The 23,566-nt window shown below is 41.8% G+C and overlaps 2 protein-coding genes and 2 pseudogenes across 3 annotated transcripts; 1 reads left to right on the top strand and 3 right to left on the bottom strand.

Annotated features, from left to right (window-relative positions):
• Positions 1-5,613: 5,613 nt before the first annotated feature.
• LOC138809643 (olfactory receptor 8B8-like) lies at positions 5,614-6,956 on the bottom strand (annotated as a pseudogene).
• A 5,149-nt stretch (positions 6,957-12,105) lies between these two features.
• On the bottom strand, positions 12,106-12,781 carry LOC138809637 (olfactory receptor 8B3-like; annotated as a pseudogene).
• LOC138809445 (protein FAM170A-like) lies at positions 12,553-18,310 on the top strand. Of its 2 annotated transcripts, none has more exons than XM_069995976.1 (5): positions 12,553-12,602; positions 13,292-13,398; positions 14,957-15,100; positions 16,241-16,384; positions 17,077-18,310. In XM_069995976.1, exons 2-5 carry the CDS (start codon positions 13,329-13,331, stop codon positions 17,703-17,705), a joined length of 987 nt encoding a protein of 328 aa, XP_069852077.1. In that variant the 5' UTR covers positions 12,553-12,602; positions 13,292-13,328; the 3' UTR covers positions 17,706-18,310. The 2 variants fall into 2 exon arrangements, with proteins under 2 accessions (XP_069852077.1, XP_069852067.1); XM_069995966.1 differs by having other exon boundaries at positions 17,074-18,310.
• Positions 18,311-22,409: 4,099 nt separating this feature from the next.
• LOC138809438 (olfactory receptor 8B3-like) lies at positions 22,410-23,392 on the bottom strand. Its single transcript, XM_069995956.1, has one exon. It carries the CDS (start codon positions 23,381-23,383, stop codon positions 22,451-22,453), a length of 933 nt encoding a protein of 310 aa, XP_069852057.1. The 5' UTR covers positions 23,384-23,392; the 3' UTR covers positions 22,410-22,450.
• Between the last annotated feature and the right edge of the window lie 174 nt (positions 23,393-23,566).

The raw sequence follows: 23,566 nt of genomic DNA, 5'->3' as shown, positions 1-23,566 counted from the left end.
CAGCTCTGATGACACAAAAATAGTCATGTTCACTGTCCAAGTCAACCTGCATGACTCACAGAATTCACTTTCTCTAAACGTGGGAGCAAATGAAAGATGTCTGTAAGGACATACATCTTGTAGAATATGCTCTGATCACCGTGGTCCTTGCACTCACTTCTGTTCTCTGTGCTGTACACTTGAGTGGTCAGAGAATTTTCCTCTTCAGTGTGACTTTCAGGTGTGACATCAAAACCTGCAACACCCGGGTGCCTCTCTGCCACCCAGGCCCCCCCAGTCCCTCTCTCCTCTGGACCATTCAAAGCCACTTTCTAAATGGGCTATTTAATTTGAAGCTATTAGAATTGAACTGCAGGATTTCTTTTTTCACAGTTTCCCCTAAAGTTCAAACAGATGAAATATTATCTAATACTAACCAAGATCATGTCTTTCTTTCAATCATTTTAATACAACAAAAAACTTCTTAATTTTAAGACATGCCTCATCAGGACCTTCATGTGGCTTTAAATTCTACTTTTTATAAAAAAAGAAAAAAATCGAAGGCTGAAAATTTCCATAGCCAGAGTGATAAGCACACCTTGCATGAAAAATACATTCAGGACCACACACAAGAGTTTAGGAACATTTGTTAACAATATTTTTTTTCTATATGTACCTTCTACAATCTATGAAGGACACAATGTATTTGTTGATTCAGAGGCTAAATTAGATGAGGTTTTATCTCCAAGAACATAAGAAAGGAGAGTTATATCTCTCTATCAGGCAATTATATATCATTTCTCTATCAGGCAACTATATATCACCCTCTAAGAGCAAGCTACGCCATCTTCCTGTGGATGGCCCAGTTTCAGTCACTGATCTGAACTTTGTCAATGAGCCGTGTGAACCAAACAAACACGTTTTTGTTACTCAGAAGAGAGAGCTGTGGCATTCCGAGTTTAGATTTATTTAGAAGCCAGCACAGTCTCAGACAGGCTCACAGATACCTAACTTGAATTCCTTTTGTCATCCAAAATAGTTAGACATGTCTCTGCTAAGAGGGAGTGTCCAAGATCAAGCACAAGGGATCTGTCCCTTTGTGACAGAGGAGGTGATTCCTGATGATTCTGCTCAGGATCATAAAGAGAAACACAGCGTTTGTTCCTGGCTCTCATCAAAAAGAGCACTCATTCTCTTCACATGGGGAGAGCAAAGAACTACAAAAAGCACATTTGTGCAGTGCCGGGTTTTCATGCCCTGCTGGAACCAGTCCTGGAACCTCCTGTCACTAGTTGTGTCACGTAAGTTATATTAGTTTCTATGACTTCATGTCCTCATCTATGAGACTTGCTGTGTAGGACTTTTTGAGAATGAGTCAAAAGATGTTTAAGACAAATAAAAAAATCTAACTGCAGCCTGTAAATAGAAGCCATTCAAACACCATGTACAGCTTATTCAACCTGCTGGGAAGTTGATTTCCACTTACCTTAAGACATTTGTTCTTCAAAAACATGGACTTTTATATTACATAGAAATGCAGGGAGATGGCTTAGAAATATACAAGAATTCTCAAAGGTCTACAAAAATCTCTTCAGCTTTGGTTTCCTATGCGATACTCAATTAGTGAATAAACAAATGACAACTTTGGATGATCTCAAAAGTAATTCCTCACCCAAGGGATTGAACTCTGTAAGCAACACTCAATAATAAGGCAAATATTGTTCTTCTCTAACACCTTAGAATTTCCACAATCAAATAATATCTCTCAAAACAAAACTTTCATCTGAGTCCCTAATAGTCTTGGGGAGGGAGTCAGAGTCTAGGAAAGCCAATGCATTTTCCTATAACGAATTCTACAAGGTAAGTCTTCTTTGTATCCTCAAAGAGATGAATTTTTTCATGGACTCACTAAAACCTTTTGTTTCCTTTGGGAAGCCATCAAGGTCTAGCTGTACAGGATACAGAGTGCAAGGATAGTTCATTTGTATCTCAATTTCCAAAGGGATTCAGTTTAAAGTGATCAAAGTCAATTGTAAAACTGCTGATTCAAGTGCTCAAAAGAGTGCAAGAACTACTCCGGTTTCTACTGCCAAACGAGGAAACTTCTTTCATCAGATTGTTTCAGATTGTTGTAAACTTCCTAAATAGTTAGTTGGGAGGATTTTGAATGTTCCCCTCATACGTTAATAATAAATGTTTGAGGCAATGGGTATGCTAGTGACCTTGATTTGATCAGGACATATTGGATATGTGGCTCTCTTTTGAAATTATGTGTGTGTATTTATATATATCTTTATATCTATACTTTTTCCTCTCTAAAAGGGAGGAAAAGGGCAGGGATGTGGGATATATCTTCTTGCCATCAACAGAATTCACTGATAAACTCTCATGCTAAACAATATTTTAGAGGCTGCTCCTCTCCTTTCATGTCAGAATCAATTCAGTTGCATGAATCATAAGAGACGAACCTAAGTAAGTTGCAATGTGACATTTTTATTGAGAAATATGGCAGTGAGGCTATAAAACATTGACATAAATGATGTAATAATGTGATTCAGATAAATAAATAACTTATAGTACATTCAGAATGTTATCTGTCCCTGTGTGCAATTTTATAAAACTGCAAAGGTAGCCATGTGGAATGAAAAAGAGCTGTGGATGTTACTGTGGAGTGTCAGAATATCTATCTACCCCCATCCTTTGGACTGACTGGCAAGAGATGAATTCAGGCAAGACATGAAACGTTGTGAAAACGACAGGACAGGAACAAGTCCGATCCAGCCATCTTTGAATCAATCTGAGATAGAAATGGGGAATCACACCCCAGTACGTGTCAGGGTGACTTTGACACATCACCAGGGCGTGGGTCAGTAAACCAGCTAAAGCCTGCTATTACATCAATAAAGATATCGAGACACAATCATCACAAGCTATGACACTTGATGGAACACTGGGCACAATCCAGCATAACATTATTTTGCAAACTCTTCATCTGAGAGTCACAAAGATAGCATTGGGAATCTGGAACTCACTCTCAGTTGAATGGAAAGCAAGTGGAGAGCAATGCTCACAAAAGCCCTTTGAAGCAGACAGTATGATTGTTTTCATTTCAGTTTGGAGGATCTAATATCCAGAAAGGGTACTTAAAAAAAATAAAGCCACATACTTAGCAAATAAGAAACTGGAATTGAAATCTAAGTAGTCTGACCCCAGAGACTCTGAGTTTGCCCACTTTCTTTGTTTCTGGAAGTGTTCCCAGCTCATACTTTTCCTGACTCCTTAGTGCACAACACCACTTAGCTGAATACAAATAAGCTTTGTTAAAGAGGAGGTGGCACTGTTAAAAAAGAAATGTACTCATACACAACTTATGTAACGGTAACCCCTCTGTATATCACCTTTACAATAAAAATTAATTAATTAATTAAGCTTTGTTTCTATAACTGAGTGTTAAGACAGGTTAGAAAATCATGATGAGAAATTATTACAAAATCATCCCATGTCAGAGAAAGGGTAACACGTTTGTTTGTTTGTTTTATTGGCTGTGGGGCTTGGACTCAGGGCCTGGCTGCTGTCCCTGAGGTTTTTCACTCAAGGATAGTACTCTACTATTTTGAGTCATAGCACCACTCCTGGTTGAGTCATAGCACCACTCCTGGTTTTCTGGTGGTTAATTGGCAGTAAGAGTCTCATAGACTTTCCTGCCCTGGCTGGCATTGAACTGTGATCCTCAGATCTCAGCCTTTTTAGTAGCTAAGATTATGAGCATGAGCCACCAGTGCCTGGATAGAGTAATAATTGTTTAAGCCATTTTCCCTCTATGTATTCCTTATTTTGCAGCAAAACAAGTCATAATAACAATAAGTATTAGGATAAAAGAAGCATATGTCATCAATATTTACAGTGTCATGATAAGTGCCAGAACTTGGCTAAGCACTGGATATATATGGTGAATAAAATATATATGATGCGTGATACTTGCCCGGAAAATACTAGTGAGAAAGACAGATAAGAGATGTTATCCTCTGAAAAACACAAACACGAGTAGCTAAGCTTTGTAACATGCTTTAGGCAGGTGAGCCTCTTCACTGATATCTTTAACACAGGTAAGAGGGATAGGAGTAATGGAAGTTTCTACAAGTTTCTACTTGCAAGGCAAGTATAATGCAACCATGTCCATAGAAGCGCTGCTCAATGAGCAGACTGTCTTCCAAGCAGGCAGACAAAAGTAATCAAGAAAATCTGGTCACTCTATAGGTCACCACACAATTCTTGTACCGGTTTTAAAAATTCCAGTTGGCTGTGCCTTCTTCCACAGCCCATTCCTTTGTTTCAAAGGAGTAATCTCCAAATAATGAGCTTCTTGGCTATTTCTTCTAATTACGTATACATAGATTCAGAACATGGAAGTAATGTATACAAGGTAGCTTTTTCCCATGGAAGAATGTGGGATGGATTTAAGGACACCAGGGCAGCAGTGCTGGCGTGTAGGCACTAAAGTGCTAGGAGACATCCCAATGTCAGCTGACCAGGAAAGACTTCCCAGAGGTGATGGGTAAATATCTACCTGAAGGATGGGTAGATTGAGGAAGACAAAGGAGACAAATGAGAATGTTGAAGAGGAAGGCTCGTGGAGAAGGGTTCAAGAGCATGAAGAGTTCAAGACGTGTTCAAGAGTGTGTCTGGGAAGGGGCAGGGGTCTATAGCTAATTTCTGCTCCTCATATCAGGTAGACAATGGCTGGCGGGTGGATGGATGGAGGTGGCTGTAGAGCTTTGCTGTAGAGTGCTGGGAGGAGAGTCACTGCGATGAACAAAATAAGGGGACTTGGGATGTAAGCAGTGGGTGCTTTGTCATCACGGCAGCCTTGGAAGGGTGTGTAGCTTGGTGGCACTGGGTTGTTGCTGTGGTAAAGGTTAATTTTGCATGTTGAACTCACATGCCTGTGGAAAATTAAGTGGAAATGGAAGACAATAAAATACATTCACCTCAAGGATACATGTAAACATTACATTTAGGAAGGGGTTCTTTAAGGGCTCAGAATAGTCTATAACATTAATGAAATGCTTTATCTTTATCATCATCATCATCATCATCATCATCATCATCATCATCATCATCATCATCATGTCTTGGGGTTTGATCTCAGAGTCTAGGTGCTGTACCTGAACTCTTTTGTTCAAGGCTAGCACTCTACTACTCAAGCCACACTCCATTTCCAGCTTTTAAAAAATAAAGCTATTTTAAAAGATAGAGAAATTATCTCTAAAATGTAATTGGAAAGCATCTAGGGGAAAGAGAGATTGGAAGGAAGGGAATTAAAAAGAGGAGGAGAAAGCAAACCTCACAACGATTAGGCTACGTACTTTAGTTTTGCAACAACTCTTTCCATTAGCCACTGACATAATTTGGAGTCCTGATATTTCAGAAGATTCAACCCAGATTCATTCCATATCTATGGACTTTTCTTTAGACCTCATTTGCTTTCAAATGTAAAACCCTGGTTAGTAGGTGGGAGAAAAGAGGACTTAACGGGAAACTTTCTAGCCACTCTATAATAACAAATAACTATAATAACAAATAATAACTATAATAACTATAAGTTATAACTTGAACAACGAATGCTGTCCCGTTTCAGGAGAATATTTTCCTGCTCAATCTTTTCTTCAGTGCGGCCTTGACCTCCTTGTTCCTGAAGCTGTAGATGAGAGGATTGAGTATGGGTACCACAATGGTGCAGAACACGGTGGAGACTTTCCCCTGGTCCATGGATATCACAGAAGAAGGATGGAGGTACATGAATGCCCCCGACCCAAAGAAAACAGAAACAACAATTATGTGTGAACTATGAGTATGGAAGGCCTTGGACCCTCTTCAGTGGAGTGAATCTGAAGGATGCTAGAGAGGATCAATGTGCAAGAGACGGTGATGGTGAGCTAGGAACTCCAATTTGAAGCCCAGACGATAAACACCACCAGCCGTTGACCAGGGTGCTGGTGCAGGAGAGCTCCAGCAGGGGACGATGTCACACATTCGCCTCACAGAAGGTCAGCCTCAGCATGCATCCCGTGTGGGCCCAGGCACCCACCAGAGCCTCCGCATAGATAACCGCAGCCAGCAGAGAGCACACCTGAGGGGACATGGTGACCATGTATAGCAGGGGCTTGCAGATGGCCACGTAGCAATCCTAGGCCATCACCATCAGCACGTAGCCGTCTGCACTGACAAGCAGTAGCAGAAGAGGAGCTGAGTCATGCATCCCGCATAGGAGATGGTGCTCATCTTTGACACAAAGCTGGCCAGCAGTTTGGGGTGATGGTAGAAGAGTAATGGAGATCAACGAGGACAAATTAAAGAAGAAGAAGTACATGGGCGTGTGAAGGTGAGAACTGACTCTGATCAGAGCAGCCACACCCAGGTTTCCAGCCACAGGAATAATGTAGATCCCTAGGAAGAGGAAGAAGAGGGGAGACCCAGCAGGCCACACTCATTGACAAAGGACCCATTCCCAGTTTCCATCCTCTTCCCGCAGGATCGAAAGAGAAGAGAGCCATTTCTGAGGCCCTGCTCAGCGGCCACTGGGGCCAAGAAGCACAGAGACTCTGCTGAGACTCAGCGGTGTTGGAGGAGGCCAGGCCCAGCGCTGTGCACACAGGGAAAGTAGGTGCATGGGAGGTAGATGCATAGAGAAAGCCCACAGGAGGCTATCAACAGGGAGATGCCGAGACTCCTCATCTTTTCTCTGCCTCAGTTTCTCAGTAACAATCCAGTTTCTGCAGGTTCATCCTGACTCCCCCCACTCTGCTACCTACCTGACTCCCCCCACTTTGCTACCTGATGCCGTCTACCACCAGTTGAGAGCGGATGCTGAGCCGGGTGGAGACCAGGGACACTATGTCCATGCCTGTCAGGGTAGCAAAGACTCCAGAGGCTGTTTGGCTTCCCCAGTACACAACAAGAAATTCATCAACTTCCATGGTCTCGAGTCTTCCTCGGGAGAAAGATGGGAGTTGGTGCCAACTCATTTTCTGCACCACTTCCTATTTTCTTCCCTTTCATCATCTGTGCCTCAGAGTCAAAGCTGGGAGAAGCAGAAAGGCCATGGAATTACTTTAGAAATATGGGATGAATGCTCACTTCCTTCTGGCAAGTGGTATCAGAACTGCCCTCAAGGGCCTAGCTCCACCATTGCTTTCCACACAGCAGGGGCTGTGCTTCTGCAGGAGGTGCTAATGCGGAGCAATTGCCACCTCCCTGTATGTAAACACTCAGGGCATCTATGAACCTGGGCCTGGACTTGCTCCAAGTGTTAAATAAAGGCCAGGAGTTTTAAATTATGCGTGTGCCCAGCTATTATTGTCATTGTGAAATCACAGGAAAGGAAGCAAAGGGCCTCTTCTTTCTTCAACACAAAAGCAGGTAGCACAACATAAATCATTTTATACTGAGTATCAAAGTCATACTTTTTCATAGAGGCTTTCCCAGGAGCCTCTGCATAATTCAAATCCTTTAGGAAAGATAGATTTAGGAAACAGTTGATACAGCAACGAGGATTTAGTGCTGGTGTCTTTAGAGACAATATTAAAGTTAATATTACATCAGGGATTACACAATCTCCAGAGTAGATGAGGCAGAAATTTTCCATTCCCTTCCACTCGCTCCTTCTGCTTCTCTGATTTTCAGACACAAATGCCAACACATAGTGGCATATAAAACATTATAGGCATCCCCACTTCCTCCCTTGTACTAATTTTATGTAATATCATTATACTGTGCATAGTACTTTATATATTTGATGGCCAATCCTCTCCACTTTTAGTCTTTTCCATTAGAAATACCTTGTACTTCTCAGGATTAAAAAAATTTTTTTTTGGAAGCATTGGGGATTGAACACAAGGCCTCATGCTTGCAAGACATGCACTCTATTTGCTTATTCAATATATAAGGACACACAAGCTTGGTTGGTAGAAATCATGACTGTGTGCCTGGGTTAGCATTAAGGTGTTATGTTTAGTGTATGATCTAATACAGTATCAGTGGTGGTCAGTAAAGACAGACACAAGAATCCTGAATTAAATATATAATGCTTCATTTTCATTAAAAAATGTCTTGAGTTCAAGCCCCACGACCGACAAAAAAAAAAAAAAAAAAGAAATGTTAAAAAATGTCTTAAAAATAAGTACTTCTCTGGGCATTGGTGACTCATGCTTCTAATCCTAGCTACTCAGGAGGCTGAGGTATGATGATCAAGATTTAAATCTAGGATCAAAGACCTTGGAGTCAAAGCAGACACTGAAAACATTATAGGATGGAATAGGAGAAACCCTAGGTCTCCTTGACACAGGCCCAAATTTTCTTAATAGAGACCCAGAAACACAACAAATCAAAGAAAGGTTGGACAAATGGGATTGCATAAAATTGCAGAGCTTCTTCATGGCAAAGGACATAGCTAGCAAGATCAATAGAAAGGCCATGGATTGGGAGATCTTCACTAGCCATTCAATGGACAAGGGTCTCATATCTAAAAATATACCTGGAACTCAAAAAATTAAATCCCCCAACAACAAATCTTAAAAGAAACAACTGCCCAATAAATAAGTGGGCTAATGACTTAAAGAGAAATTTCTCTGAAGAGGAAAGAAGGATGGCCAATAGACACATGAAGAAATGTTCAACCTCCCTAGCCCTAAAAGAAATGCAAATCAAAACAACATCGAGATACCACCTCACCCCAGTTAGAATGGCTATAATAAAGAACTCTAATAACAACAGATGCTGGAGGGAATGTAGACAGAAGGGACCCTTACTGCATTGTTGGTGGGAGTGTAAACTTGTTCAACCACTTTGGAAAGTAGTATGGAGGTTCCTCAAAAGACTCCACATAGAGCTCCCCCATGACCCAGCAATCCCACTTTTGGGTATTTACCCAAATCATCACAAACAAGACCATACTAAAGCTACCAGCACAATTATGTTTATTGCAGCATTATTTACCATAGCTAAGATATGGAACCAACCCAGATGCCCCTCAGTAGATGAATGGATCAACAGTTAAGATACGGAACCAACCCAGAATGCCCCTCAGTAGATGAATGGATCAAGAAAATGTGGTATATATACACAATGGAATTCTATGCCTCCATCAGAAAGAATGGCATTGCCTCATGTGTTAGGAAATAGAAAGACTTGGAAAAAATTATATTAAGTGAAGTAAGCCAGGCCCAAAGAAACATAGGTCCCATGGTTTCCCTTATTTGTAATAACTAGTATATGTCTGAGTCAAGCAGAAAAGGTCAGATAAGTTGGTGTTAGGGAAATGAGCCCCAAGATAAGTATTCAAATGTTTTTCTTTCATGTGATTGTTTCTAACATATTTATAAGATGATTTCTTTGTTGCTTTGTATGTCTCTCCCCCACGGTATAATCCCTGCTTTCACTGTATTTGATGTTGGTATAATTTGTGGAGGGGAAGGGAAAAAACAAATTGTTTAAATAGGGATATAGGTGGACCCATTGCAACAATGAGATGTACAAGATGTTATGTTGAAAAACTTTACAACTTTGGTGGTGTGGGGGGAGGGTGAGGGGGTAGAGGAGGATGGGAAGGGATGGGAAGGGGAAACAAAGGAGGAGGCAACAATGCTTGATAAGAAATGTACTCATTATCTTGCCCATGTAATTGTAACCCCTCTGTATGGTATTTTCACAATTAAAAAAAAAGATTTAAAGCTAACCCATGAGACTCTTATCTCCAGTGAACCACTAAAAAGCCAGAGTGGAGCTGTGATAGAGTACTAGCCATGAGCAAAAAAACTCAGGGACAATGTCTAGGTCCTGAGTTAAAGTCCCTGACTGACAAAAAATCAAGCCCTCTCCTTTGTACAACTATTTAAAGATAATGAAAATATTTAAACATTAAATCTTCTACATTTATTTTTAAATTAAGCTTAAACATTTTAATGTACTTTGTAAAGTTTATATGCTTAAAATCAGTAAATTTATTTGGAATTTTAAACTCATTTTTATCTATTCAGTTGGTTTGATTCCATTCGATTCCCTTGTTTTTGTTTTATTGTTGGTGGTATTGCTTGGTTTTGCTTTGTTTGGGCTATCTGAGTGGAAGTAAAGAAACTATGAGAGGAAATATTATTCCACTGAAGTTATTAAAAATGAGAATTAACCTGGAACCCCTGGCTTCCCTAGGCGGTATGCCAGGAAAGGATGTCTACACTGTGAGAAAACTTGGGACTTTTTGGTCTGTGACAGAAAATTACTTCTAGTTCAAGATAGGAGAAAAGTTTTGAGATTGTATTCTGGATTTATTTAACAAATTTTCTCTCACAATTAGCTTTGGAATGATCATGAGCAGTGCACTCTGGATGAAGGATGATGAAGCTTCATTGTCACTAAATACATTTAGTGACAGCTTCAACGGGGGCACTGGTGGCTAACCCGTCATCCTAGATACTCAGGAGCCTGAGATCTGAGGATCATGGTTCTTAGCCAAGACACGCAGAAGTCCATGAGACTCTTATCTCCAATAGACAACCAATAAAACCTCCTAAGTGGAGCTCTGGCTCAAAGTGGTAGTAATAACTTTCAGCACAAAAGCTCAGGGACTGCACCAGGCCTTGAGTTCAAGCCCCAGGGCCAACAAAAAAAGAGTAGAGGGTTTGATTTCTATATTTTTTATGTACTCAACCCCTAACCTTTATTGAGCCCTTTCTACATTCTCCTTTATACTAAATTCCTGTTCTATACTATACACACACATCATCCCTGCACACGCTCACACTTACACAGTGACTTCAGCTCTTGAGTTTTACCAAATTACCATCAGACATGAATTCTAGACTCCATCTCCTGGCAGGTACCTTATGGTATGTGATTCCTGTCTGAGTTTCATTTCTTCCTAAGCCTCTATTTTTTCTAATTTTAAAGTCCTCAAAATGATTCAAATACTTTTATTTATTTATTTTTTTGGTCCAGTCGTGGGGCCTGAACTCTGGGCCTGGGCGCTGTCCCTCAGCTCTTCAGCTCAAGGCTAGTGCTCTACCACTTGAGCCACAGAGCCTCTTCCGGCTTTTTTCTTTTTGCTTATGTGGTGCTGAGGAATCGAACCCAGGGCCTCAAGCATGCAAGGCAAGTGCTCTACCACTGAGCTACCTTCCCAGCCCGATTCAAATACTTTTATGAAAAAAAAAGTAATCTTTTAACTTCAGCTAATCATCCTCCAGCTACACTGGTCTAACAGGCTTCCTCTTTCCCAACAAATGAGCCATTCATTATTTTCCTGAATGAAAGATGAATACCACAAAAATTACCCGATAAGCTCAGAACAAAACATGGTCACGTTTCACGTAGAAGAGTAACATATACTGTTTGTTTCATGAAAAAAAAAAAAAAAGTACAATGAGAAACTGGCAAACCTGAAATCGGGAGACTGACAAGACTGTTGTAACCTTTTTATGTTAGGTACCATGTAACCTTTTTATGTTAGGTACCATGTAACCTTTTTATGTTAGGTACCATGTAACCTTAGGTAATTATTCACCTCTGTGAGCTCCAGAACCCCATTCATACATTAAATATAAGATTGACAACCTAGTATATGATTGACTGTGCAAGATAAATCTAACACTTCTGACAAGGATAGTTGATGTACAGAATTTAAACTACAAGATGGGATGTATTTAATTCTCTATATGGAAATATCTATACTGTTAAACACTGGTGTTTAAAAGTGAGACTTTCTTACCCAGTGGACAATGGAAAGAAAGCATCCACTATCTGACTCCTGATTCATTACAAGTGATAGATAAGAACCTTGCCAAGGAGCATTGTCAAGTTACTTTCATGTAGTCATTGGTAGACACATTCAGTATTTACTAAATTGAGGACCACAGGGACAATAAAAACAAAAAGAAACAAATTACTGAATGAATGCTATTTTAAAATACAGAAAATGTGGAAAGCAAGAATTTTGCCAAAGATAAGGGAAAAAGAAAGCCAGCTGCAATACAAAGGTACAACAGAAGAAAGCCTATGCAATACAAAGCCTGCTTCAATACAAGGAAGTGGTCACTACATATATATATATATATATATATATATATATATCTCCAGTTAACATGGTCTCCTACAAAGGGATTTTCTCAGGGCAACTTTAACATCTTTTTTCCTCAAGCTGTAGATTAAGGGGTTTATCATGGGTGTTACAGTGGTACAAAACACAGCTTTTTGATTCATCCATGGACCCAGCTGAGGAGGGTCTGAGATACATAAAGGCACCTGATCAAAGAACAGAGACACAGCAATGACGTGGGAGCTGCAGGTGCTGACGGCTTTGGACCTGCCCTCAGTGGACTTTATGTTGAGGATGCTGGAAAGAATGAAAGCTTAAGAGATAAAGATAACAAGACTGTGTACAATGATGTCTTTGCCCCTACAATGAAAATCTCTACCTCACTGACAAAGGCACTGGTGCAGGAGAGCCGGGGCAAAGGGAGGATGTCACAGAAGTAGTGGTTGGTGGCATTTGCATCACAGAAGGTCAGTCTCAGCATGCATCCAGTGTGGGCCACTGCACCAGAAAACGCCATCAAGTATGAACCAAGGATAAGGTAGGAGCATGCTTTAGGGGACATGGTGGTGTTGTACAGGAGTGTATGGCCACATAGCAATCATAAGCCATTGCAGTTAGCACGTAACATTCAGAAATTACAAAAAACAAACAGTAGCAGTAGAGCTGAGTTTCACAAGATGTACACCTGACCATAAGCAGAGGCTTGATCAGTCTCATTGCACAGAACAAATTCCAGGCATGATGGGATGCGTTTACATCCTAGACCAGAATAATATCTTTAATTCCCTAGAGAACTTAGTGTTGGATAAGGTTTCCCTTTCTCTGGGGATTTCATATCCACCACTAGTTTTGTTATTGAGTATTAGACATAAAGTTTCAAGTCAACGAAAGAATTTCATGGGTGAAGATTTCTTCTGTCACTTCATGTCATCAAATCCATCCATATGGACGAGAGGTAGCCACTACCCTCACAGTACATGGCCTTTCCCCTCAGGCGGTGTGCTGGAGTCCTGCAGTGTGGTAAGTACTTCCTGGGCTCAGATGACGTCACCAACAGGTCACAATACACTGTGGTGGCCTTGGTGATAGCTAGGATCAGAGCAACTTCAATTTTGTAGTGACCAGTGGTCAGGACAGCAACGTGGAGAAGACGTAACCTCTTCTCTTGTGATTTGTTGCCTGTGATTGCACGAATTTCATTCATTGTCATTATTAACTAACTCTCAGAAGCCTCAGAGAAAATTACTTTCCAAAGAGTTGAACCATGAAGCAAAAACAGAAAAGGAAACATCTGGAAAGGACATTCTGCCCTGAAGGTGCAAAGAAGTCAAGAGGTATGTGTCAGCCTGTGCTCTGTGTCTCCTTTCCAATAAACAGAGGAGACTTCCATACCGTTGTAGAGGACAGAAGTGACTTAAGGATGGAGAGAGACGCGTGTGGGTCAAGATAGTCTCAGAGTAAAGAAAAGATCAGCTGGCCTAGGTTTTGTCCATTTGACTTAGGGTACAGGCTACCTACACCAAGTTATGCTAGACTGCTCTATTACATAGCAGTTAGTTTATTTTTCCTTTTGAAAACAACTTTCCTTTCATTTGACTTCCCACGGGCATCAAAAAAATAAATTGTTATATGTTTTCTAATAGTAATTTTTCATTTTAAAGAAGGAAGCATGGTTCATAGAAGTTAGGGAAACACTGAAAGAAAAAGAAAAAATAGTCATAAAGGAGAAAAGCTAAAGACTAGAAAGATATAAATATGGGGTTTCTGTGTAACATGCAAGAAGAAAAACAAAACAAATATACATATAAAATGAAACAAAATAAAAAAATGATGACTTAATCATGATGGCTGCATTGAGAAGATTAAAAACAGGAAACTAGCTAATGTAGTCACAATGGAAATCAATGAACAATTCCTATCAGTGATTAGGAGGGGGTCAGGTCAGACCCAACCCCAACATTCACCATTCCAAATAGAAATATGTTTCTGAGGATAATTACACAGGCCCAACAAAGTTTAGAGCTTGTAAAGGGAGTTGTTTTCAAATTCACCTAAAGACATTATTCAGGGTAGATGATGAGACATTCAAAGCATACACTCATTGCTATTCATATATAAAACCCATACATGGATGAGGTTAGGGTATATGTTGACAATAAATTGTCCACTTACTATATTCCAGATTCTATGCCTCTCCAACACACATTAGGCTCAGAAGTAGAGCAGGCTAAACAGCTGAATCTACTGGTGCTTTTAGTAACAAGTCAGAATATATGACAGGTCCATAGACAAGTATACACCTTGAGTTAATTCACGGGCTAGGGCAGAATGAACCCATCCTCCCTGATACATAGCTTTCAGAGAGATCCTGAGTTATCAGGATCCCAAGCAGCTGAGGAAGAAAGAAGATGGAGAAATACACAAGTTTAGGAAGCCATGTTTTGAAGTGGTACATATTTTTAAAATTCATTTTCTATTTCAAAAAATGGAATCATGTGCTCAGTTAACTACCAGGGAGCCTGATATATAGATCTAGATATTCAGATAGATAGATAGGTAGGTAGATAAGGAAGGAAGGAAGGAAGGAAGGGAAGGAGAGAGGGAGAAAGGGAGAGAGGGAGGGAGGAAGGAGGGAAGGAAGGGATAGAGATAAATAATATTCTCAGGCCCAAAGGAGATAGCATCTCTACTCCATTTATAAATGACACATTGTGCCAATGTAGTCAGCCATAACATGAACTGAAACAGTAAGTATTATTCTACATTTGTCATTTTCCACAGTAGGTAGCTGATTGTTGTTGATGAGGATGGAGGCCAGGAACGTTGGATGGACTTGTCATATAGTAGAAAATATACATAGATAGGAAATAAGTATCATTTCTGACTTCTTAGGGAATCTGAATTTACACAGAGAGGCTCAACAGTATAAACGGAAGGCAGCAGGCCTAAGTCCATACAAGAAAGCTGGCGGTGCCGCTGCCCCGCCCTCTGTCTACTACTCCTGCGTCTCGCATGAAAACAAGCTCTTCAGTAAAGGTACTCAGGGGCGTCCAACTGGGCATAGAAGGGAAAGCTAAGATCTAGGCATCTTCTAAAGATGCTCACATCCCCCATCCATGGTAAGAAGATGTTCACATCCCCCCATCCATGGTAAGAAGATGCTCACATCCCCCATCCATGGTAAGAAGATGCTCACATCCCCCATCCATGGTAAGAAGTGACCCTGTCCAGAATGAAACTCAAAACATTCCTCCCTATGTTTTTATTAAGATCAGAAGCGGAAAATGAGAAATTCCAAAGGAATTAATTTTTCTCACTACTATCCTTGTCATTTAGGGACTGTGCTGCTTTCGGTCCAGAAAAATCAGCTTGTTTGGTACTCTACTCTCTCTTTAAGAATATTTCAAAAAGTGTTATGTCCAATTTGTTTTTTTTTTTGTCAGTCGTGGGGCTTGAACTCTGGGCCTGGGCACTGTCCCTCAGCTCTTCCGCTCAAGGCTAGTACCATTTGAGCCACAGCACCACTTCCGTTTTTTTTTTTTTTCTTATGTGGAGCTGAGGAATCGAACCCAGGGCCTCATGCATGCGAGGCAAGCGCTCTACCACTGAGCCACCTTCCCAGCCCTGTCCTATTTTTAATTGACACACAATTCTTCATAAAACCTGTAGCTCATATCCCTCATTTGCAGAATTTCTCATGAGGAACATGAGCTAATAACAGTATCAAATCTTTAGTGGCTAAGAAACATCACATATAAGAGAACTGATCCCACTGACATGCACCACACATATAATTTTAATAATGCCTTGTTTGTGTACTTTGTTTTATGTCACTTGGGACTGAACCTAGAACTTCACCTTTTGCCACTTAATTCCAAGCCTTTGTTTTTATTTAGGTTTTGAGATAAGATTACACTTTGCCTGGGCTGATACTGAATTCATGACCCTCCTGTGTCTGACTCCTGAGTATCTTGGATTATCAGCATGTTCCACCAAGTCCTGGAGTATAATAACTATTTTTCTTTTTTACTTTTTGAAGTTACTTAAGTTGGTGTGAGTGGAAGTCCTGTAGGTGGTAACAAGGCCTCAAACAAAACAGCTGCTCAGAAAGTCTGTGTTTGAATGGCACAGACCCTGGATCACAGCGTCTCAAGGCTTTCATGTTTCCTCCTCCAGAATGCCGGAAGCTTCAAAAGGGTGTCCCCCAGACTCGTGCCGCGGTCCAGGCATGGAGTCCAGCACCTGGAGATGACTTCTCTACCTCTGAATATTTCTCCTGTGTCTCCTCTCCAAGCAAGCTTGCCCTTGCCCATAAGGAGGGTGAGGCAATTTTGCTCATCCTCTATCTGTCTTTCCCACTCTCCTGACATTGCAGAGCTACACCCTTACCCCCGTACTTCTGTATACAGCCATTCTTAAGTTCGCCGCTGCGCTCATTATTCCCATTCACAGTCCACATTCCCTCTCAGAGAGCCTGTTTCATCTCTCTTATGCTAACACAAACTCCAGGAAACTCATGAATGTAAGAGAAAACATGTGATCTCATCCGCTATTTACACATGCCTTTTGACCATTCAGTCTTACTGTCACAGGGTTTAACAAAGAACAGGAAACAATGCATTGGCTACCCAAATGGACTATCATAACACACACACATACACTCTCTCTCACACACACATACACACACACACACACACACACACACACAGTCACACACACACTCACACACACTCTCATTTCACTTTCAGCACCAGAAACATTCCCCAGACATGAGCAAGACACATATGTATACACATACATAGTGTATATATGTATGTATGTATATATATATGTAGATATATAATTACATGAGGCATACCACGGATTCATTTACCATGTAACCTGTACCACACATATAATTCTAGGAAATCAGGAATGTGCAATCCCATTCTACACATGCAGTGTGTAGATCACGCAGTGATCTCTTCGTAGCTGTCTTATCTTCTTATATTTGACACTTTCTTGCCTAGAAGTCCACAAATTATGTCAAGATGTTCCACATCTTAAACCTGAGCTGCCCATCACCCAAAAGGTGGAGGACCTGGAAACATGCTCCCCAATTCTGCGCAATGACTTTCCTGGGGATAACAGGCCTTCTACGTCTTCAGCACTCATGAGAAACGAAAGAATCATGAAGGTTTACTACATGCATGTCCAGCTGAAAAGGGGAGTGGCTGTTTTAGAGGATACAAAAGGCGGACTGGAACCCCCCAAAAAGAAAATGAGAATTGAGTCCATTGCATTCCCTGAGAAGATCCGAGCAGAAGTCAACCACTCCGATGTGCTTACCCACGAGCTCCTACACGACAGTGAGTTCAACTCGGACGACGAAGGCCAGGAGAAGCTGGGAGAGGCCGAGAGCCTCGCCCAGCCCGTGGCTGCAGAGGAGAGGTCCAGGGCGAGGACCCCCGAGTGGCTGGTGGCCATGAACAGTGGCTATCGGTGCATGGCCTGCTGCCGGGTCTTCCCCAGCCTGGCGGTCCTGCAGGAGCATGTGGAGAACGGGGTTAACGAGGGCTTCAGCTGCCACGTTTTCCACCAAGTCTTCGGCTGGCTGAAGAGCAAACGGAAGAAAGGGAGGGACAAGATGAAGAAGAACTAACACCAGGACCACACCTTCTGACCCTAGTGAGGAAAGCACTGTGACATGAACACCTCCAAATCAACATAAATGCATTGTTTTTGACACCAAGAAGAGAGACAGTGAACCAGACCAGAGATTCCCTAAAGCTGCTGTGGGCTCACTCACCTCCCACCAACCCTGTATCACCAGTACTAGCAGAGAAAACAAGAGCAGAACACAACCAAGCAAAAGAGCAAAAGATTGTTCTTAGAAACTAAGGAGCAGTGGACCCCAGCGTCATGTCCACTCGACTTGAGAAGAGGAGAACTTGGGAGTGGAGGCTGCAATGGGCCAGATGGATGAACAAGTCAGGAGTCCAGAGTAGGTGAGACATCCTCAAACCTGGGGTTCTAGAACAAGTGAGACCAGAGGCAGAAAATGTCACAGAGATCCCTCCTAGGTTCAATAAGCATCGTGAGGAAGAATTTCCTTCAGAAAAAAAATGTATGTGAGATGACTGCTTGAGAGGTGACAAAATGAGACTGCACCCCACCCCAGCCTGGAGAAGGATGGGAATAAAGATCTGCCCGGCTGTTCAGCAGAACAGAGGTCAGATGGGGAAGGGTGGGGCTGTAATAAATAAACTACTGACCAAAGTGTTTCTATATACGCGCGTCCCTGAGCCCTATTCCAAGTTATAGCTCAATAACTTCACAAGCATAAAACTAGCCTATAAGACTAATATTTAGTGGGAATATTGCACATTTATTTACATACCATTTATACTTAATGACGTGTACACTCATATTTAAATTTTTTTCTGTTACCCTATCAAAAAGGACAAAGTAAGGAAAAGTTCAAATGTATTTCAATTCACAAATTTACAGGGAAAAGGGACTTTGCTTTTAAAAGTTAAATTCTAAGTGATTGTTTTCTGTAAGTTGTAGCTTTTGCTCTTCTAAAAAGACTTCAAGTTTAAAACTGCATCCTGGTATTTGGGATACTTGGGTGAATGTGCATTTATCTTGAAGCATTGTTAGCATAGATTCTAGGCTTGCCCAGAGGTGCGTGTGTGCACAGCCAAGAGGTGGGCAAAAGTTGCCTTTCCTGCCTCTGAAAAGAGATCCAGTCTCCCTGTCCACAGCAAGGGGTCAGATGAGCCAAATAAGCCACACCTAATAACTACTTGGCTTTTATCACTGATCCTAAGTGCAAGCACTAATGCACACTGGATAATCCTCACTGAAGGTCTGGAGAAAATAAAATAAATGCTACGGTTGGTGGGCATGCACAGGGAGTTGTTTCTGTGTTCGGTCTGAAGGCCCATTGAGACCTCTGAGCCCCATTTTGCTTCAGTTCCTTTTATAAAACATGTGATTGTTTTTACTCTTACTTTAATGTCCTGAGTGTTTACATTAAGTATTCAATAAATTTTTGTTTTGTCTCAATAACTGGGTTAGTTACTATTGTATGTCACCCAATCTAATGATGTAAATTAGATTTAGCAAAGTATTCTTTCATTCTAATAAACTGAAGTCCTCCAGAGAAGTAGCTCCTCAGACTATATACTGAAAAAAATCTCGGTAGTATGCTGTGTCCTGGATTGATTAGGGAGAAGTTTGGATTTCAGGTTATGGATGATCAAGGTGCTTCTATAGCAGTGAACACATCCTTAGTGGTGGTTGTGTTTGAGGAAGAGGAGCCATACTCAGAGGCTAGTAGAGTAAGCCCTGGTTTGTTTTATAGCTTGATGATTAGAAGACATGAAGACATTAATTATATAAAATTGAGTGACCTGAGTTTCTCCTGTAACTATACAAATCACCAAGAACACAAAGGCAAGAGTACCAGTTCCTGGCTGTGGGAACATACACAGATGAGGGCTTTAGTGTTGGGTAATTGTGCTTAGGAGCCGTTCCTCCACAGCCTCTGGTGTGTTCTTATGGAAAGGCTGGGACAAGTGACTCCAACTGGAATTTATCCTGCTAATTTATTCCCTCCCAGAGAAACAATATGAATCCTCAAGCCTGAGGTCAAGAAGCTTCTGCCACCCCCCTCCCCCCCACCGAGTCCATGAGCCAGGTACATCTATGAATTCACTTTCAAAGCATCCTTCTGGTAACCAGAAAACCAGCATGATGCCCTTCTACCTCCCTATATTTCTCATGTCTGGTTGCCTGTGTCCATCTTAAGGAAGCATCCTGAAAAGGCTAACATGGGGAAAACGAGCCCAATCACGTGGAGCATTGGAGCAGAACCAGCCAGCACAGAGGGCACGCAACGGGCCCTCGGGGCCTGGGGGCACTCAACTAAGTGAAAGACAAGGCAGGCAGAGACCCGCCTGGGCACTGGGTAGGCCAAGGCAGCACCGCACTGAGCAGGGAGCTGGAGGAATGGCAGAGGCAGCGTTTCTGATGCGTCTCCAAGGAATATCCAAGCTGACCTGGAGATATCACCAGGTTTGAATCCAAGTGGAAGAAAACTGCTTTCAGGGAGAAGAAAACACATGCCCTCTGCCTAGAGACAGGCCGGGAGGCCTGTTTTTACTTCTCCTCAAAACAGACATTTTAGATCCAAGCCAGAAACAAGAAAAGGAACGTGTCTGTGTAGGGAGAGAGCAGTTCATCTCCGGGCCAACTAGAAGGAGGGCAGACGGTGTGCTACCTTTCTGTGGATCCAGGGCAGAAACAAAAAAATATCCAAGTAACTTAACCAAAAACTTGTTGCTGATCTTCTTTACTAGTTCCCTCATTAATAGACAAATTGAGGGCAAATAACTAAATCTAACATGTTGAGTGTTGGGCCTCTGGCCCAGAATTCCAGGCTAGGAGGCAGAGACCTGGTGTGGATGTGTGGACCAGGGGCTTCCTCATGGCGGACTAGGACTGATGGCTGCTGCCCAAGTAGTAGATAAGGGGTCCTGCAGCTGCCCAGACCTGAAGGTCACTCTAAGGGGTTCTTGCTGCCTTCTATGGTGGTAGCTGCCCCAGAGGAGTGCCATCTCAAGGTAAAGGCAGGGGGCGGGGCATGGAGGCTGATTAGTTACTGCCTTTGCTAAATGGCCCTAGTGTTGCCTAGGAAAGGAGCAGGCCAAGCCATGGGAGGGGAAGGAAGTAAGGCCCTGATCTGTAAGCACCATCCCTTTTGAACTTCCCGGTATTCCAACTAAAAGATCTTGAAAACATTTTAAATTATTTTTAACAAGATCACCCAGTGTCATCTCTCCCTTCACTTTCTCCCTCAACCCCACCCTCACAAGTTGTATAGTTCACAGTGTCTAGTGAGTATCACTGCTGCGTTTGCTCACCCTTCGTCCCACCATTTCCATGTTCCCATTAACTTCCCCAGAACAAACTTGCATACAAAAGGTACAGAAAACAGGGCTGTGAAGGTGGCTCAGTGGTAGAGCACTTGCCTTGCATACATGAGGCCCTGGGTTCGATTCCTCAGCACCACATAAGCAGAAAAAAAAGCCAGAAGTGGCGCAGTGGCTCAAGTGGAGGTGAAAAGCTGAGGGACAGCGTTCAGGCCCACAACTGGACCAAAAAATAAATAAATAAAAAGGTACAGAATACAAAAACAGCCACAAAGGAAGAAAACAACACAAACCCAAAATAACAAAAATGTGAACATAATTCCTCTTTGCATCACTTTTACAATAACAATTTTTTAAAAAAATTTTTGATCATTTAGCTGATGTTTGGCTTTTAATGTTTTGCTCTATCTATAATAATAGGGCTGAAAAATGAATTTAAAAAAACACACTTTCGGGCTGGGAAGGTGGCTCAGTGGTAGAGCACTTGCCTTGCATGCCTGAGGCCCTGGGTTCGATTCCTTAGCACCACATAAGCAAAAAGAAAAAAGCCGGAAGTGGTGCTGTGGCTCAAGTGGTAGAGCACTAGCCTTGAGCTGAAGAGCTGAGGGACAGCACCCAGGCCCAGAGTTCAGGCCCCAAGACCGGACCCAAAAAAACAAAAACAAAAAAAACAACAAAACACACTTTCAAGTCTGAGCCCATCATCTCCCAATTTCCTAATTCCAGTAGCCTTCCACTTGATCAATGGGACCATCAATATTTCTGCAAAACAAAATGATGAATGCGTGTCATCTAAAGACAAAGCACAAACTTCAAAATAGAAATATTACCTCATTATTCATGCTTAGTGAAATACACCTAATAAAATAGATGAATGATATCCTAGACAGAGGGGTGGATTTAGAATCAAGACACCTAACAGCTTTCATACAGTATTTACCATTGATCTACAATGTCATTTCTCTTTACAGGGTAAATGTAATGCGTCACAGAAGGAAGCTCAGTGCATAGTTTGCAGCAGCCAGGGGGGTTGTTAAGCGTCTGTGCAGAGACACCTGCATTGTGAAACACTAGCATTTGGAAGAGACAGATTCCTACCCAGTGGAGATGGGATGACAAAAGCAGAGACAGTGATCTAACAAGTCACAGTAAAAGAGCCAAATCAAACTGTCCTGCACAATCCACAGTCAAGATAATACTACTTTACTCAAACATTTATAATTTGTTATTATTTTAGGATTAAGACCATAATTAAAATGAAAATGGCATAAATTACATTCTCAATATTTTTCAGAGGAGGAGAAATTGTACAAATATAACAAAACATAAGAAACTGAAAACAAACCAAGTTCACATTTCCCTCTCTTATTAAGAAAGAAATGAGATAAAGCTGACCTTAGGAACATACTGAAGAGCACCAACATTTTCTCTGAACTGTACCACAAGAACAGAGAGATTCAACTTCTTTTCAAAACTTTCTTCTGATTAGTGTTTTTATCAGAGCAACTTTAACGTCTTTGTTCCTCAGGCTATAGATTAAGGGGTTCATCATGGGTAACACAATGGTATAAATCACGGAAGAGATTTTCCCTCCATCCATAGTCCCAGCTGAGGAGGGTTTAAGGTACATAAATGTGCTTGATCCAATGAACAGAGACACAGCAATGATGTGGGAGCTGCAGGTGCTGAAGGCTTTGGACCTTCCTTCAGTGGACCTTATTTTGAAGATACTGGAAAGAATAAAACCGTAAGACACAAAGATGACCAGACTGGGCAAAATTATGTCTTTTCCTGCTACAATGAAAATCTCTACCTCATTGACGTGGGTGCTGGTGCAGGAGAGCTGCAGTAAAGGAGTGAGATCGCAGAAGAAGTGGTTGATGGTGTTCGCATCACAGAAGGTCAGTCTCAGGATGCACCCAGTGTGGATTGTGGCATCACAAAATGCCATCAGGTAAGAAGCGAGCATAAGGGAGGAGCACACTTTGGGAGACATGGAGGTGCTGTACAGGAGGGGATTGCAGATGGCCACGTAGCGGTCATAGGCCATGGATGTCAACACGTACCATTCGGAAATTGCGAAGAAACAAAAAAAGTACAGCTGGGTCATGCAGCCTTCATAAGAGATAGCATTTCTGCTTAATATGAAGTTCATCAGCATTTTGGGGGTGATCACAGAAGAATAACAGAGGTCTATGAAGGACAAGTTAAAAAGGAAAAAGTACATGGGGGTGTGAAGGTGTGGATTCAGTATAACGAGAATGATCAGCCCCAAGTTCCCCAGGGTGGTGACCGTGTACATGACCAGAAACAGGAAGAAGAGGGGCATCTGGAGGAGGGGCTGGTCTGTCAAGCCCATCAGAATGAATTCAGTCACCAAAGAGCTGTTTGCAAGAACCATTCTTTTCTCAGTGGATCTGTGGACACCAAAATTTGGAGGGGGGCGGTATTAGAGGACAATCTGTATCTTCCTACAATGTACTCACCCGTGTATGTATATCCTGAAAATGTCTGAAACTCCTAATCCAGAGAACCTGCCTGAATGTCCCCATTGTACTGTGTGGCATCAGTGCTCCTTAAAGTG

Source organism: Dipodomys merriami, unplaced genomic scaffold (assembly GCF_024711535.1).
Source record: "Dipodomys merriami isolate MVZ:Mamm:240054 unplaced genomic scaffold, mDipMer1.0.p SCAF_103, whole genome shotgun sequence".
In the NCBI taxonomy this organism is placed as follows: domain Eukaryota; kingdom Metazoa; phylum Chordata; class Mammalia; order Rodentia; family Heteromyidae; genus Dipodomys; species Dipodomys merriami.
Note: the sequence above shows the minus strand (reverse complement) of the source record. Positions and strands in the feature narration are given on the sequence as shown.

Excerpts from the sequence above, each read along its gene's own strand:
- LOC138809445 (XM_069995966.1), top strand. The coding sequence starts at position 13,329 with ATGAAGCAAAAACAGAAAAGGAAACATCTGGAAAGGACATTCTGCCCT. Across the intron at positions 15,101-16,240 it reads AAACAAGCTCTTCAGTAAAG|AATGCCGGAAGCTTCAAAAG; the intron begins GTACTCAGGGGC and ends TTCCTCCTCCAG. Across the intron at positions 16,385-17,073 it reads TGCCCTTGCCCATAAGGAGG|AAGTCCACAAATTATGTCAA; the intron begins GTGAGGCAATTT and ends TTTCTTGCCTAG.
- LOC138809438 (XM_069995956.1), bottom strand. The coding sequence starts at position 23,383 with ATGGTTCTTGCAAACAGCTCTTTGGTGACTGAATTCATTCTGATGGGC.